The sequence below is a fragment of the Camelus ferus genome, chromosome 6, assembly GCF_009834535.1.
Source record: "Camelus ferus isolate YT-003-E chromosome 6, BCGSAC_Cfer_1.0, whole genome shotgun sequence".
Lineage (NCBI taxonomy): Eukaryota > Metazoa > Chordata > Mammalia > Artiodactyla > Camelidae > Camelus > Camelus ferus.
In genome coordinates this window covers 13,031,085-13,048,434 of record NC_045701.1, presented here as the reverse complement: position 1 = coordinate 13,048,434, position 17,350 = coordinate 13,031,085, and the positions used below count along the sequence as shown (strand labels likewise).

General features: G+C 34.9%; 1 protein-coding gene across 1 annotated transcript in view; it reads right to left on the bottom strand.

Annotated features, from left to right (window-relative positions):
• Positions 1 to 2,435: 2,435 nt before the first annotated feature.
• The window catches only part of WDR72 (WD repeat domain 72), a 190,930-nt gene continuing 176,015 nt past the window's right edge, over positions 2,436 to 17,350 (bottom strand). Inside the window, 2 exon segments of the mRNA XM_032481155.1 lie at positions 2,436 to 4,774; positions 10,251 to 10,355. Coding sequence (XP_032337046.1) covers positions 4,719 to 4,774; positions 10,251 to 10,355 — 161 coding nt within the window. The 3' untranslated portion in view covers positions 2,436 to 4,718.

Sequence of the window (17,350 nt, the reverse complement as noted above, 5' to 3'; positions counted from 1 at the left end):
TTAGATTGGTGGGAATACACTGAGTGTATAAAATAGGGGCTGATCCAAGGATATCTTCCTTATCATCAAAACAATCCTAAATGCAACTTGATCCCTGTGGCTATGACTGTCTCAGGGAGAGGATGAAGGCTCTCAATCTTACTGTGCTATATAGATTCCACCCACCCCCGCCCCCACCCCTCACAACCGCAGGCTCTGAAATACAATAGGAAGAATTAAATAAAATGTTTTCTCAGTTGATTATAAGTTGATGTAAATGGAGATAAAATAAATGTAAGAATTCTTTTGATATAGATAAGAGAGGTTATTTCTGATGAGAAATGCAGTTGCCACTGCAGAATTAACAAGAAATCTCTTTAAAATTCTAAGGAAAACTTGTGATATGTGAAGAACACATCACAGACTGTCCTTTTATCTTAGATGGCATCATCCGAGGCCATGATGCTCAGTGAAAACACCTTCTCCCTAGAAAATACACACGCAAGATTGAAAAACCGATTGATGACTTTTCAGATAATTGCAATTAAAATAATTGCCAAGTGAATAAATGATAGGTTTTGAAGGCATGCACCAACCAATTATTACTACTGCATAACGTTATGAATATTGGCGTTTTGCTGGCATTTGGAACTTTGCAGATTTAGGCACAGCGTTGTACTAAACATGCCCTAATTATCTTTGGTGTTAAAAACCTCATATCCTTGAATAAAAAAAATCTCTGCTACCTTTCCAATTAGTAACATGTTGAAGACAGAAAGGATTCCTCAAAATGATAATGGGGAAAACATGTTTTGTGCAATGAAAAAAGGCATTTGGAGAAACAATGTCAAAAGGAAGTACCATATAGGTTCAACATTCCCCTCTGCATACCACTAGAAATAAGCCATTTTAAACATTTTTAATGCTCTATGGCTTTAGTTTTCACACAGTATTAAAATAACTGTTTCTGACTATTTGTATCATTATAATCATGCTCATAATGATGCAATTGTCACAGTCTATTTACCTGCAGTATGCTTTCTGGGATAAAGGTGAATTTATCCTAGACTTAATGACGAGAGCTTAAGACTAGAAGGTTCCCCCCGCCAAAAAAAAAAAAAAAACTCAGTAATCAAATATATTTTAATACAATATTTATGAAAATCAAATCAAAGCAAAAATCCATGATATTGGAATTTTAAATAAAGATAAGATCTGAGAAGGTCAGATGAGGCTGAGAGGAGAGATGGAGTTGTAGCAGGATAGACCTCACCCCTGTCCCTGTCTTGCCAATGACATGAAATGACACTTGTTGTCTTCAGGGGTCACAGTTGGACGTTTCCAGTGGCATGCTCTTACTGGAAGACTTACTAATTTCCAGTTTACATTTTCCTCTTATGTGTCATCTGTAGAGTCCTTGTTGAAATCACAGCACAAAGTGTTCTGGGGACCACTGTACAGGAAGCCACATAACTTCATCAGAAAGATATCTACTCAAGAAAGTTTGAAATTTGCAACATTTTTGGTCACAGCTAATTTTCAAAGTGTTTCACAATGCTAACTACATACATGTTTACAAAACAATGATTTTCATATGAAATTAGACACAACTTTGAGCATTTTACATGTAAAATAACATTTTGTGGAGACCAAAGACTATATAGCACTGTTTTTAATAACTGTATGATCAAAGTGTATGCAATATAAAATTTTTAAAATTAACATGAATGAGTCTATTCTATGAAAATAAGACTTTAAAATCATTTGGAAATAATATATTCCAAGCCTTCATTTTAAATGCATGACATAAAACTTAATTTCAAAAATTCAGTTATTATGATGTGCCCTCTAAAGATTGAAGAGAGAGAATATCTTTCCTAAAACGGTCATATGAATAGTTATAAAAGACTTTTTAAAAACAATATTGGAGGAAAACATGCAAGGAAGGAAATAAAAAATATCCTCAACACTACCATCTAGAGATAGAATGTTAATATTTACTGAAATATTTTCCTATCATTTTTATAATAGTGACATGTTCAAAGTAGCCTTAATTTAATTTCTAAAATAGCAACAGAATATTTCAGACCTGAGGCCACCGTTCTGTGTTTATAAGGCTATAAATTTTACCTTATATTTGAAGTGCTTTATGGTGTTCAGATTGCTTTCCATAAACAATCTCATAGACAGCCTTTGGACGAGTCCTGTGAGGGAGCTCTCTACATGGATGGGGAAGCAAGGCTTTGAGATGCACAGTAAGGACACGCTGCCTGGACACGTGGCAATGAAGTCTTGGTGCTCAAACCTAGATTATTCCCTTATGCAATATACCCAGTGTGTAACTCCACAATGAATAATAGAATCCTGGCTTGAAAATCTGAAAATAAGATATTTCTTGCAGGGAAGTATATAAACATAAATATCACCAAGATTATTGCCAAAAAAGGAACCCAATGTAATTTCTAAATGATTTATTTATTACAATGACAAGGAAAACTCTGCATACAAGCCCATTTGTTTGCTAATACAATTACTCCACTGTGACCTAAGACTTGACATACAAAAGGACAAACACTTAATCAAGAGACAATCAGTTTTGAGTTTCTAGCTGTGATACCATGTTGTTGATTCAGTTAATGGTGTGGCAATTTACTACTTCAAGTTCTCCTCACAACAGAAATTCCTGAAACATGTTGAACATAAGTCAGTGTAATTATTTTAAAACAGACTAGTGGATTTGTGTCATAAACACACTTGCACATGGATATTAGGGAACATTATTTAAATGAGTATCTCTTAAAACTCTCATTTTTAGGAATTAAAATTTTGATACTTAATGCTGTTGGCCTCCAGTATTTATACTGGTAAAAGAAGATGTTAGTCATTTGATAGGAATTTAAAAATTTTAGCAACTATAAAATATGATGGGAAAAAAGTCTTTAAAAACTCATTTAGTAATGTCAAGGACATGCTACTTCTAATTTGCTATAGCTAGTGACATCATAAAATATTTATCAAGGATTCAATATTGGTTTCCTTGGGCCTAAAAAAATGCTAAATATGACAGCTATATAAACTTATTTTTATTGTTCTTTGAAAAAAGAATAATAGGACATAGCTATAAAAGCAAAAGTTTACCTTTAACAAATATGCCAGAACTTGAGCATTCAAGTTAGTTTTAACTGTTAAAATTACCCTTTTGAGAGGATATATCTTTATTTGATATTGCCATAATTAAAAATACAATTGGGAGTTCTGCTAGTACACAGCATGCAAGAAAATATGTTCCATTGCCTAGCTTGTTACCCTCCTTTATTTTGAAACTTGTTCGAAGTGGCTTTTGACAGTTTTCAAAGTCCTAGTCATACACACACATACACACACACACATTTTCAAAGGATGACAGTTTTCTATCATTATTCATATTAATAGTATATTACTGTTTCTGAAGTATGAGTCAAAATTAATTTCAAGTAATGTCATCATCTTTTAGGGAAAAAAAAGAGAACACGTATTTCTATCTACTTTACAAGAGTCACACTCACCTGATGTCTTATGTTCTGACATATTCATTTAGGTCAGTCATTAATTATAAGCTCTTTAAGGATACAGACCATGCTATTTCAAGTTTATAGTTCTGTTCTGTGATATCCCCTACTCCCTTGCCCAGTGTATCCTCCCTTGCGCAGAACTCAATGCTGGTGCACCCTAAAATGTTTGTTAAATTGAAGTGACTAGGACTTCCTTATTAGACAGATGGAGATGTATATCATATATTTAACACTTTATTTCTATTTTTCTATGGATTAGTCAATATTTGTATTCATATGCACACTAATAATCTTCTTGATGATTTTCTATAAATTTAGGAATTATACAATATAAATCACAGCAAATGAATCAGATCACTAAAGGCCTTAATAGATGAGCACTTTATGTCTGTTTGTATTTATATTGCTTCGCATATTTTAGTCTGAGAATTCCTGCTAGTCAAGTTTCTTTCTGGGAATAGAACTATCAGAGTTTATACTTAATAAGGACAATTGTGATGTAAGTAGATTCCCCTTCCTTAGTTCACATCTATATGGTCAACAAGATCAACCTTTAGCTAAAGACATTAGCCTCTGTGTCATTAAAAGTCCAAATTAACTTGACTGCACAAGATTGGTCCCTGTTACACTGTGTATGATTTATTCAGGCTAATTGATGACTAAATGGAACTGGCTATTTGTTGACAACATTTCATGCTTAAGGATGAGATTTACCATAGGGTGATTGATCCAAATTAAAACAACTACTAAAGCAAAATGTCTTAACCTGACAAATCAAACAAATTTGGTAACGTTTTAGATTAAACACATTAAAGCAACATTACATTTAAAAGCATTGTTTGTTACACTGTTGAAAAACAATGGAGTTATATAATTCAGGAACTGAAAAATGGAAGAAAATCTAAAATTGTTAAATTTGCGTCTGTGGGCTGGCATTCCTTGTTGGAAATAGTCAAAGAAAAGTGAGAAGCATAAAATGATTTAGATAATGATTTCCTAAAATTAGATGAATTTGATATTTTTGATCAGTAACCACACTTTGAATACATTCTGGCCAAAATATCAGCAGACCTACTGCAACCTAATAACTAGACTAATAACAACGGAGCTTATGTACAACGATAAACAAATGGCATGTCTGGGGTTTCTTAATTTGTCCAAATCCAATTCCTAGACATGAGATTCCATTTAACACAGCTTGCAGGAGCACACCTTTGCTATCCATAAATGATGCCTTCGTTCACCTGAAAAGAAAACAGATAATCTTGGGTTATATAGTGAAATAAAGAAAGAAGAAAGAAAAAAGGGAAGGAGAAAGGACAGGAGAGAAGAGGGTGGAAGAGAGGGGAGGATGAAAGAAGGGAAGAAATGAGGAAAGAAATGAAGAAGAGAGGAAGGGAGGAAAGAAGAAGGAAAGGAAGGAAAGGAAAGAAGAAAGGAATTACCTATAATTTCTACATTTCTTTTTCTAAACTGAAGTAAATTCTTAATAAAGAAATTCTTATAAACTTGGCCCCAGGTACATTTTAATTGCACACATTAATAATATAGTTTTTTTAATTGCTAAGAAAGATGAAAAGTTATCAACAAAATGAGTTAGGTTTGAAATGAGTAAATTTCTATAAATTTCAAGCTTCTGAATTCTTCTGAGAAACTCACAAGTACAGTTTTAAGGTCAAATGTTATAACTGTCAGTTGAAATATGATTTGAGTTATAGAATCAAAAAAGCATGTTTCTCAGAATACTTCGATGACTGTTCTTGTAAGCTAAAAAATATTACTTTATTAAATTCATTTGGCTATTAAGCTAATTGGAGCATTGTGCCTTAGTTAACTATTTCTAAATACATTTATATTAATGATGTGACCTGCATAATGATTCCCACTTCTACTGGCAGAAACTCAAAAGGCTGATTATTTAATTCAGTTAAACCAATATTCAACATTGTACTATATACATATTACATGTATATGCCTAGAATTTTACATCTTTTAGAAGTTATTAGAGTGATGCTTACAATTTTCCCTTCAGGTAAATTATTTAAAATATTGATACTGTTAAATATGACGGGAAGACACAGCTTACATGTTTTTACTACTGAAATTGTTCTAGAACATTTTTTTTTATCTCTAACCGTAAGAACTACGTTCTTGATGGCTGTGATTGATGGGCTGCTCACACATTCTACATTTTTTCTGCTTCATGCATCATCATCAGCCATCTCCAACACTCCAGTCCTGAATCTGTCCTACTTTCTGTTACCTGATTTTTGCTGGTGATTCATGAGCCAGAATAGTGAAAGGAAAAAAAAAATCCACCTTGGCTTTTCACAATGTAGTATTCCCTAGGAAACTGGGAGAAATGTAGTTTTGTTTATCAGATTCATGCAAATGCAATATTGATTGACAATGATGTACATAGATCTACACACATAACGTGCTATATAAAAACTGCTAAAATGTTCTGTTAATGGCCAAATGTATACTGATTATAAACTACTTCAGAATAACGTGAAAATGCTTTTATGAATGCCTTTTTTTGTACTTCCAAGCTCTGTCTTGTCATTGCCATTTTCAGCTGAAATTATATTTAAATGTACTATCCCTAGTGCACTAGGAAGTAAAATTCTTAATTTTCTAAGCCAATAAGGTAATAAAAGCTCAAGGTGTCTCATTAACATTTGGATAAAATTTATGAATATCACACAAAATTTTTTTATCATCATGAGTACAAAGGTGAGGGGCAAGGAACATTTTTTTTTTAATATTCTGGAGAACAGGGATTGAGCTATATTCACTGTGCATGAAACAGTTAACAAGAAGTTAACCAACGAAAGATTAAACTGAACTATTTTTGTGACAACATCTTTCAGATACAGAAGTGACTAGGCCTTAAAGAGCCAAAGAAAGAAAGTCTAATGGCCCTAAAAACTCTAAAAAGGGAGCTGCAACTTCACATGTTGTCTCAGCGCTTCTATCACTAGACATCAAAGTTATTCCCATAGGTTCCTGGAATGTATAAACGCCCGTGAAGAAGCAAGTAGACTTCGCGGAGTCTAAGCCAGAAACTTCAATCTGAGATTCACCTGTGAGTCAAAACTCTTTGCTAATGAATTATTCCAAAGAAAAGACATTGCTGAGGGAGACCTCAACCTATCAGACAAGACCTCCAGGTTCACTTGCAGGGTCAGAGTAACAAGAATGCTCTGGTCTAAAGTTGCTTTGCCAACCTTAATGGACTGCAGGCACTCACCTGGGTATACAGCTTGAACCAATAAAGAGATCACAATGGCATGATGGATAAGGTAGAGCACTCTAGAGACCAGGTGAATGACCACTCCACCAGGCATCTAAATTGTGACCTATATGCACACTTCAGCCCATTTACAAATGGGTCATCCTAGTTAGTTTAGTGCTGGAGAAACAGTGATGTCAACGAAAAAATAAACAATCTACACTGAGTTCAAAACCCATTTTACTCAAAAATAATAAATTCACAAAGTCAACTTTACTGTATTATACACATTCTAAAAATCTGACTTTATTATTGATATTTTTAAATGCTCTTTTGACATTTTAAAAATTTCAACTTCATCTTTTAAAAAATATTTTAGTTTTTCTGTGCTTCCAGTTTTCTGGCTCTCTGAAAATGCAAATTGGTTGGTATTAGCAATATAAAACTATATGAGCTAAAGTAAAATGATGTTTAGAGGATTTGCCAAGAAAAGACTTCATTTGGAGAGAACAATATATGAGGCAATATTCTTGAACTGTGCTTGGATTAGAAAATGATTTTTTTGCTTTCATTTTTTAGATGCTGTTTGAACAACTGGCTATTCAGTTAAAATGATGTAATAAATATATTAATCATTTAGAATTGCATAGATAAAACCACATAAGGTCAATATCCATTACAGCTAGAAGACTGACCACATTCAACTTTGCAACAGACGAATTTTGCATGTACATGAAGATGTTTAAAAGAATTTTAAATGAGTGATAATATTCCAGGTGAAAATGCTAAGAATGATTCATGCAGATTTAAATACACTCCTTTCCATACAAGAAATAACAAATATACTAATGCAACTATAAGTTCAGCTGCTGAAGCACCTCTATTGGTTTGAAGACATCTTTTCAAAGCTTACCACTTAAGAATCCCAAATTTTGAGTTTCCTTCTAACAAAGGTGGTTAAACATACTTTCCAGAGGAACACCACTTATACATGGTAAATAGCAGTAACTAAACCACCAAAGTAATGTTTGCAGTTTTGGAGTCCCTACATTTGAATGACTTGATATTTTGAAGTTAATTTTTAGACACTGAGAAGTGGACAGTCATATTTTCACAGTTCAAGGAAGTCCTGCTATGTCACCAATTTTACAAATCTTCCTTCATGTTCAGTTTTAAGAATTTTGCCTCTTAAATGCTCATACTTCAAGGAAATGCACTCTCTTATCAAAATCTCTTACTAAATAAGCACCTCTGTCAGAAGTGTCTTAATTTCTTATCACAGAATTTTATCCACACAAGGAGCAATAAATAATTCATGTCACTGCTTCTTTGTTGTGTGTCCCTGAACTGCACAGAGCTGGAAGGCTGACAGCTGTGTCAGGACAAGCACCAAAGATCTGACATGACAAGTGACTAACAAGTTTCTTTCAGTTCATAGAGAAGGAAGACAATGGTCCAAAGTGCAGAAAGAAATCCTGAAACAAAATAAAACTGCTTCTTTCTTTTTACCTAAGTGTTTGCTATGAGCTTATTTCCAACCCACAAGCCCTGGTCATTTTATAGGACTGCCCAGCCCCCTTTATTCCTCACACTCGCTTGGCCATTTACGCCTGGCCACGGATCAATATGAGCAATTCTTGGAGAAATACGATGTCTCCATGACAACCAAGCCACAAATTCTCAGTGGAAGGCAGTGAGACCAGTAGTGAACTCTCCAGAGGTTTCCAGGCCTATAAGGCAAGATGTCTTAAAATGCAGGAATGGGCAGAGGAAAAAGCCAGAGTAATTCATTCTTTATTACCAGTTTAATGATGTCCAATGTATAGAAAGGTACTCACTTTTTAAGTTAAGATTCTTTATCAGCACCTATATTTTCTAATTGATCTTTCTTTTTTCATATATCCTTTTGTTTCTATCAATCAGATAGACTATGCTATATTTGAATCTTACTACAGTTCCACTCATATTGTGGGATGACGGAAATGTATTCTACTTTTGAAATAGTATAAAGCTGATCTCTTCTTGCCAAAAACAATGAACACTTCAGTAAAAAGCTTGATCTATGGATGTAACAGCCTGGTAAAATGGTTAATAGAAAACTGTTTAATAAGACAGTTTAAAAATCTAGTCAAAACTAGATAATTTTAGTCAAAACTAAAAGTAATTTTAAAATAATTTTAATAGAAATCTAATGCTACCACTACCCTTCCCCATTTCATGCAAGACACATCTACATTTGTCTTTTACATGTTATGGCAGAGGGTAGAGTTAATGTGCTGCTGAAAAATTTCTGCTAAAGATGCCGTTTCTCAGTTCTATGGATGCTGAAGCAGAAGAGTGGCTGAGAACAGACACACAGCAGCAGCTCATCTTTGAGGAATCTTGGCATAGTGGAGGGGACTGAAATACAAGCCATCGCCACTGGGCCTATTGGGGTTCAGAGATGACTTAGGGGACCTGACATAGATTGCAGGCTGCACCTTTCACTGAAAATTAAATCTCAGTAGCTCTCCTCGGGGAAGGATCAGGGGACTGTTTGCAGCTGCCCCCTGTCAGCGAAGGCTACAAGATTTGGAAATCTCTTAACTAAGCTGACAGGCCACAGAGAGGATGAATCAAAAATCTGATACATGGATCAGCACACAAAGATGCGAGAGGGTAGAGGGTGCACAGCAGCCAGAGAAAACGGGAGAAAAACGTTCTGTCGGGGAAGATAGTTAACTCTTTTGCTCATGATAATAAAGCACCTTCTAAACACCTATGGCTTTGTGGTGAACTGGCAATTGTCATTCAACGTTCACAGATTTTTTTCTCTTAATTAGTTGTTAAGGCTAGTCATGTTTCAAAAACAAAAACAGAAACAAAAGTTGATGCTTAAGTGTTTTTCTGGCCTCATCCTTCCAGTACATTTCAGTCTAATGTTTTTACAAAGAAAATACAAACATTAGTAACTTGGACAGAAGGTAAATTTTATTGAGTGAGGAAGGGTTTGTCTTATTCTAAACAGTTGACAACCTCCATTAGTCCACTACTGCTATGTTAAAATCCTCTCATTTGGATTAGAGTTCTGTTTGTATTTAGAAAGGTAAGTAGATAGTAATGATGACAATTTGTTTCTCTTTTCTCCCTAATTCTCCATTTCCACTTGACCCCATTATTTGGAATATTTAAAATATTGCCACTTCTCCAGTTTCTAATCTCTGCCTCTATTAACCAGTTTAGCCTAAAACTGATGATAATGAACTAATAGTGTCAGCTTCCCTTCTCAGTCATAAAGCCTTTGTACTTCCTCCAACTGAATTCTTGATGAAAGAGGAAAAGATAACAGCTCCACACTGTGACCCCTGGAGGTGACCATTAATTTGACAGTGCAGCTGCTGAGAGAAAACAGCATTACAATGTCTTCTCCCCTCACCCTCTTCCAAGGACCCCAAAGCTGTGTCAAATTTATCATTTATACTTGACTATTTTTAAATGGCTTTCACCTGGACTCTCAGACTCTTCCAAGACACATCTGTCAGGCATGTCCTCCGTGTCTTGGAAGTTTGCCGAGTTTGAGTTGCTGTCATGCTTGACCGGACTGACTGGAGCTATTAAAAAAAAGAGAGCACAAAGAAAGAGAAAGAGAGTGATGAAAAAGTAGTAATAAACACCATTAAACATTTCCTTTCATTTCCACAGATATTTCCAGGGACACACTATGTAAACACAAATAATAAATTGAAATAAAATGTATCCTCTAAGTATGTATTGGCAGACATGTAATTAGTTGAAAAATCTATAGATGAGACTTTATCTTAGAAGAAAAATAAGTTCATGGCATCAGCTTAAAAGCTACATAGTAACAAAGTGATCTCTTCGAAGTAGAAATCGTATTTTTAATGCATAAATCTAAAACAATATAGTCAATTAATGGCAACAAGACACAGAGAAGAACATCAGGCTGGTCAATTAGGCCCGCTATATGCTGGTGCAATGGTTCCTTTTGTCACACAAATCACAGTGAAGGAACACTTTGTATGCATTTTGGTTTTCTTCCACCGAAGTAAAAACTATGGTACCAAACACCAAATAAAAATTCCTATAAAATAAATTTCAAAATATAGAATGATATTGCAGATGATAATAAGGAGGGCTGGTGTTTTGAATGGTAGGTCTTCAGACAACTGATAATGAGATTTTTTTTGTGAGTAGGATTTATGAACAGAAACAGAAGCCAGCATAGGAATCTAAAATTTCCTATAAACACATTACAACTACTAGCTCTGTTAGAGAAACACAGACATAAGTGTCCACATTTTTCCACAAGTTTTAATACTTGGTCTAAAGTATCTCCACAAGTAAAGTATTTCCCTATTATATTTGTTCAAGGAATCATTTGTCAGGAAAAGTAGATACGGTCTTCATGAAGACACTCTGAATAACAAAACAAAGCAAGTCTTCAATAATATAAATCATGTGATACTTACTTGTCTGAAGCCAAATAATATAAATATGTATATTATTGACTACATTGGAATTTTATGTATGACAAATTGCTTCAGTGAACACTGCCACTGTCTCCTCAGGTCTTGATAACATACACAACATATTATTTATAAGCCATAAATGCAATAGAGAAAATATATATTTATAAGCATAATATGATTATATATATATATATATATATAATGTATATTTATAAGAAATAATGTTTGTTGGCCCCGGGGGAGCAGGCCTGGCCGCTATTCCTAAGCCTCCATTAGGAGATGAGGGAGTAAATTCAGAGGGTAGAGCTGTGTTACTTCACACGTTCAATCAGTGCCACAAAGGAGGACTGCCTGATTTCCAGAGTAGTTTTAGGAGAGCTCGCTCCTCCCACACTCCTCGTCTGGTTTTCATGGACTGTGCATAGCAGTGGTGACCGTGTCCTGAGGCCCACATACACACAGTTTAAAGGAGACTAGTAACATGATTCTGGTCTAAATATTCTCTCCAGTTTCACCCACCATCTGTTCTGTGGAAGTGTGAGCAAAGTTTGAATGCACTGCTTCTCTAAAACGTTTTGGGAACAAAATTTGAGAAAAAACGTCCAAAGTTTGATTTTGAATAAATAGACCCTATTTTTCATTTCGTGCATTTGAGTTTTCTGAAAACAAACAAACAAACAAACACCAACATGGAAGTGGGTACCATGTTTGTTTTATTCACCTCTATATGCCCTGGGCTATGGAAGGGATTCTTGAAGGATCTGTGAAATGGATGAACGAGTGAACAAATGAATGAAGCAGAGTTACCATGCTGGATGTCCCCCTGATCCAAGAGGATGTGTGCTTTAGTGTATACTTTAAATTATCTTCAACTAGATCTGTCCAGTTTCTTGTTTAGGCCCACTTGAGAGAAAAGATGCATATTTACAAAATGGTGGTGTGAGTTAGTCTGTGACTTTGAAGGAGAGACCTAAGTAGTATGTATGACCTAGTTATTTTGGTATCACTGCTTTTCATTTTCCTCATTTAGGTCATACATACTTACAGATTATTTTTGAAATGATAGATTTTTGTGAAATGTTTAAATGGAATAATTATATGCATAAAAGTTGTACAGTACTTTTACATTGGTCAAAATTTTATGGTCTGCTTTAATTTATCTATATGTATATTATTTGTAAATTTTCTGAAATACTTACACTGGGGAATTAACATACACCTGAATCTATTACTAACAGCTAATGAAGTGGCACCTGGGTTTATATGGGCAAATGTATTACACTTGTCATCCTATATGTTATTATTTCATAACTTAAAACTTGCATCTATTCATTCATTTATTCATTCCTCCAAAAGATTTTTCTAGACAAAACTCAGAAGGGCCTCAGAAAGCGAAGAGAGTATGGTATTCGAACAACAAAGTTGATGTCTGCAACTGTTTGTAGTGGCAATAAAGTGGTTCCAGGATGAACTGACATCCAAAATCACTCAAGAAAACTGGAAAGTTAGATATAGTTTTAGCTTCATGATCTCTTTTGAACTCACAGGATAAGGTAGCATGCAGTTATTTTTGTCTCCACCTCTGATTTTGGAGGGTGTGGTTTGTGTGGGGGTGGGAGAATAGAAAGCATTATTTAGATATTTTGTTTAATTACACTTTAGCTTGAAAATATGATATGGTACCAGATTTGTTATTTTTGTACTGGGTAGTTTATGGAGTGTCCATTAAATTCATTGTAGAAGAAATACCTACATTCTGTCCATTGGGAATGACAGACATTGGAGAGGTTAATTACTGCCATTCCACTTTTTTTTTTGATAGGCTAATCTTTGCAATTGTTCTTTTGGGTGTTTCTTGTAATGTTTCATCATTAAAGTCTGACACGACGAGTGGCCAAGGCCTCTCTAATGAATCATTTCAACAACGATGAAATCAACAGTTATTGATCTGGTGATTATTGTGTGTAGAGCTCTGTGCTAGACCACGTGAGGGATGAAGAAAGAAGGCATTTTTAATGTGCCCGCATACAACTTGTGATCCAGTTCGGATATAATAAAAAGTTAACTAGTAGGAGCATTAGGGATAATATTCCAAGAGTGGCATAGCTTTTAGGAATACAGAGGTAATTCCCCTGCAGTAGGGTTTGTTGGGAAGTGAAATTTGAATTAGGTCTCCTTGAGAGGGAATCTGGGTAGCCCAAAGGGAGCTCATAAAAGAAAAAGGTATGAACCCAGGCCTGGCCAAAGAATATTGTGGTGTCACAAATACAGCTTAACAGGATGTTACTGCCTTCTTTTGTATGTATTTTTAGTGAAACGAATTCTCCTGACATATCTGAGCTTTTCCTGAACTGCTGTTGTGGCTAATTCTTCTCACCTGTAGAAGTTAGCTATAGACAGGTTTTTCCTTGCCCTAGATAGTCAATAATTTGATCTTTACTGATGGTGGGCCCATTTATCACAGTAAGTTGTCCTTTCACTATACATATTGACTTTTATTTATCAATACCTAAGTCCATTTGTAGCTCATCAGCTAAAGTTCTTGGATATTTTCGGTAGTTTTTGAAGATGCATTTCAGAGCTTGGCAGAGAGGTACTTTTGACATCAATACAGTGCAAATGGTTGCCAGGCTCAACCTTAACTTAAAATCAACTGTTTTGTTTCCTCTGTAATAGATCCTGAAATAGTCTTCATTTGGGGGGCGAGGGGCAAAAAAGACAAACTCTCCTTGACAGTTCTACCACTGAAAGATGTAAGGCTGTTCCATTTACTCATCACACACCTCAAAATATTGGCAGCTGAAAGGCCAGTGTTCTAAATATCTCTGTAATATCTTTGGAAACTAGAGGGAGAAGTCCATGCACTTTGTATGGATGTGTTTGACTATGGTGTGCTAATTTATTCATGTTAAAGAAAATTCCTAAGGAAATAAATCATTCAATTGTAGACAATACAAAATCAGTAGTTTTTAAACTACACTTAAGAACATATAATGAGGAAACCCAGAAGATTGTATGATGAGGACTCTATAGAAGGATTTACTGAAAAAACTGTGGTGGCAGGATCAACTTTGATTATGCTTCTTCACCTCCCTCTATTCTCTATTTTGGTTTCAGTTAAAAATTCCCTCTTGCCTTTTGTCCTTATTTGCAGAAATGCAAATTTTTTATTAACTTGTAAAGGAAGCTAGGTCTAGGCAACAAACCACTCCAAGAAACATCTCCCTCCATCCACAAAGAGAGAATGACTCCTGGGGAAGATCTCTGTCCATCTCCACAAACGGCAGCTGGTTCTTAGAAACTAGGCCAGTACTGTAGTATATGTGGAGCCCTTATTAAAAATCTGTGTCATTCAGTGTGACTAAAATCTGCAGTCCAGATAATGTTTTCAATACAATGACTTATGAATGATTAAAAACAAGATCCCATCCAGCATTTGTATGGAGTTTGAGGAGGTAATTGGGATATTGATAGGAAAATCATTATTTAAAAAGATACAACAGTTTGAAATGTTGGTCAACTGAACAATACAAGGCACTGTAGTTAGCAGATAAAACTCAGACAAAAATCTCAATTGCATCTTACTCAAAGGCATAAAAATAATATGCAGGTTGAGGAGGTCAGGAAAGACTAAAAGACTTCTTAGACTTGTGGATTGAGCAGTGGAAAAGTCAAAGAACTGAGTTCAATTCTACTAGCTTAATATGGTGGCCAAGAGTTGATCACTTCCTTGGCTGATTATTTAGGTCTCTTCTCAACTAAATGAATCAACTAAAAAAAAATCTTTCTAGAGGTTTAAGAAAGAAAAACTATGTGAAGTTCAAGTAGAAGTAAATACTAATGCAATATTCAGATCACAAAAGAATGCAACATATTTTAAATTAGAGGGAGGCGTAAATCAGTGAAAAGACTTTAAGTGATAACAAAGAGGATGTCATTTGAACAGACCACAAATTCAGTTTACAGAGTTGTTCTTTCTGGATAGATGTCTTATCAGAAAAACATATCTAGCTAAAGAGCTATGTACATATTACCCCTACTTAAAGAATATCTACTGAGATAATCAAGTGATAGGACCTCTTGATTCTATTTGACTAGCAATAGCTACATCCTGCATTAGACTTCAGGCTTACTTTGTGTTCAGTGTGCACTGTAAACTGGAAAAAAAAATCATATAGGAATGCCTAAAATTAAATAAAATATCTAATGCTTCTTTATAACTAAAAAATAACTGCTTTATGGACAAGTTCAGTGAGATAGGTTAAGATTAGACTTTTGTGCTTTACTATCTTTCTGCAGTTGTAATCTGACATGGAATATTATTTTCTGGATGATAGTTTCTAGCATGAATTGCTTTAAGCATAAAATATTTTTCAGTTGGTAAAGATAAATATTCCAAATGCTGTGAAGAGTAACTATTATTTTGGTATCCTTACTAGGTATATAGAATTAAAGCTATTATTTTATTTAAATATTTGGGGATATATAAAACACACACAGAAAAAAGATGAAATTATTGACTACTAGTCTAAGGGGAAAAATTGTCTATAGCTAACTTCTAAGGTGAGATGTATAGCTAGACATCTAATTTGGAGGAAGATAAATGTGAGTGACAAAGAAGTATTAATTGGTTACTGGATCTTTTTAAATAATGTTTTATTCCTCTCAGATGCAAAGTTTTTCAAGGATGTTTGAGCAATGAGATGCTTTGGTAAGGTTAATAAACAAGTAGAGACATCTCTAGCCTAATGCAAGACACAAGGCAGGTACTCAGAATATTTTTGAAATGACTGAGTGAAATTACTAACAAGAATTTCTAAGAATTAAAAAAGCAATTAATTTCACTTGTAGTTTAAATGGGAAATCTTAAGATCAGGCCTAGAGTTTGCAGTTTAAACATACCCAACACCTCCACAATCTATACTTCATGCCTACAGTCAGACTGCATAAATATGGAGACACTATCTGCCTTATTTTTGAATGAAAAATAAAATTCCTCATTTTTTATTACCCAAATATATGTACCAATTGAAACAAAGATGAATATCTACAACTTCATTACTGAGATGAACTTCTTAGTTCCCCAGGGGCGAAGGTGGATAGGGTATTTTATACTGGAAAAGGTTCACTTAACAGGACCCAGAAGATCTGGTTTTTTAATTCCACCTCTGTTCCTAATAATAGTGTGACCTTGAGCATGTCATTTCACTGTGCTAGGCTCAGATACTTTTATTAATAAAATGAGAGAGTTGGAGTTCCTTGACATCTTCTGGCTCTGGGATTCAAATATCCTGTCAGTTAAGAAGCCAAGACCAACCAACCTCTGAGTATATCACTGAAGGGGATACCAAGAGGATAAGTGGCTGCTATAATAATTTTGGAAATAATCAGGACTTCTAAGACCCTTTCTGAATTAAGTAAGATTGATATTTTCCTACACATAGTTATGTCCAGTCTACTGAGGGACAGAGGAAATCAGAGCAGCTTCAGAGAGATACTTGGGTTGTTGCAGTGCCAGGGTGAGGCAGCCCTCTGGAGAGATGACAAGAAAGGGCGGAGGCTGCAGTATGGCTACTCCTGAGAACAAACAAGGTGACTCCTTGGCATAGAAACATCTGTCAGATATTCACCCATAAAGTAAAAGAATCTTTAAAACCACACTTAAAAAATAAGTTATATCCCACTCTTCTTAGAATCATATTTATGCTGTTAATTTCTTTGAACAACCCTCCCTTCATCAATCAGTTTGGCAAATATGAACTTCAATACAAGATGAATCATCCTAAACTAAATTAATTGAGATCATGTAATAATTGCAAGAAGCACCATTGCAGTGGACAAGCCCTGGCCTGGAAGTTAGAGAATCTAGGTTAGCTTAGGCTGAATTGGCACTAGGCTCTGGCCCCATCTTGGCTTCAGGGCCCCAGGCATGAAGAGGTTCTCAATAATTTTTTTGCCAAATAAATGGATAGGAGAGGTGTAGTGTTCCTGTGGAATAGTATTTTCTTCAAGTGAAATCTCTTAAAGGGAGAATCAGTAGAATCCCAATTCTTTCTATTCTTTTTATGTGCAAAACTGAGGCCCATGAAGTCATTTGTCTTAGTCAAGCCTGGCAT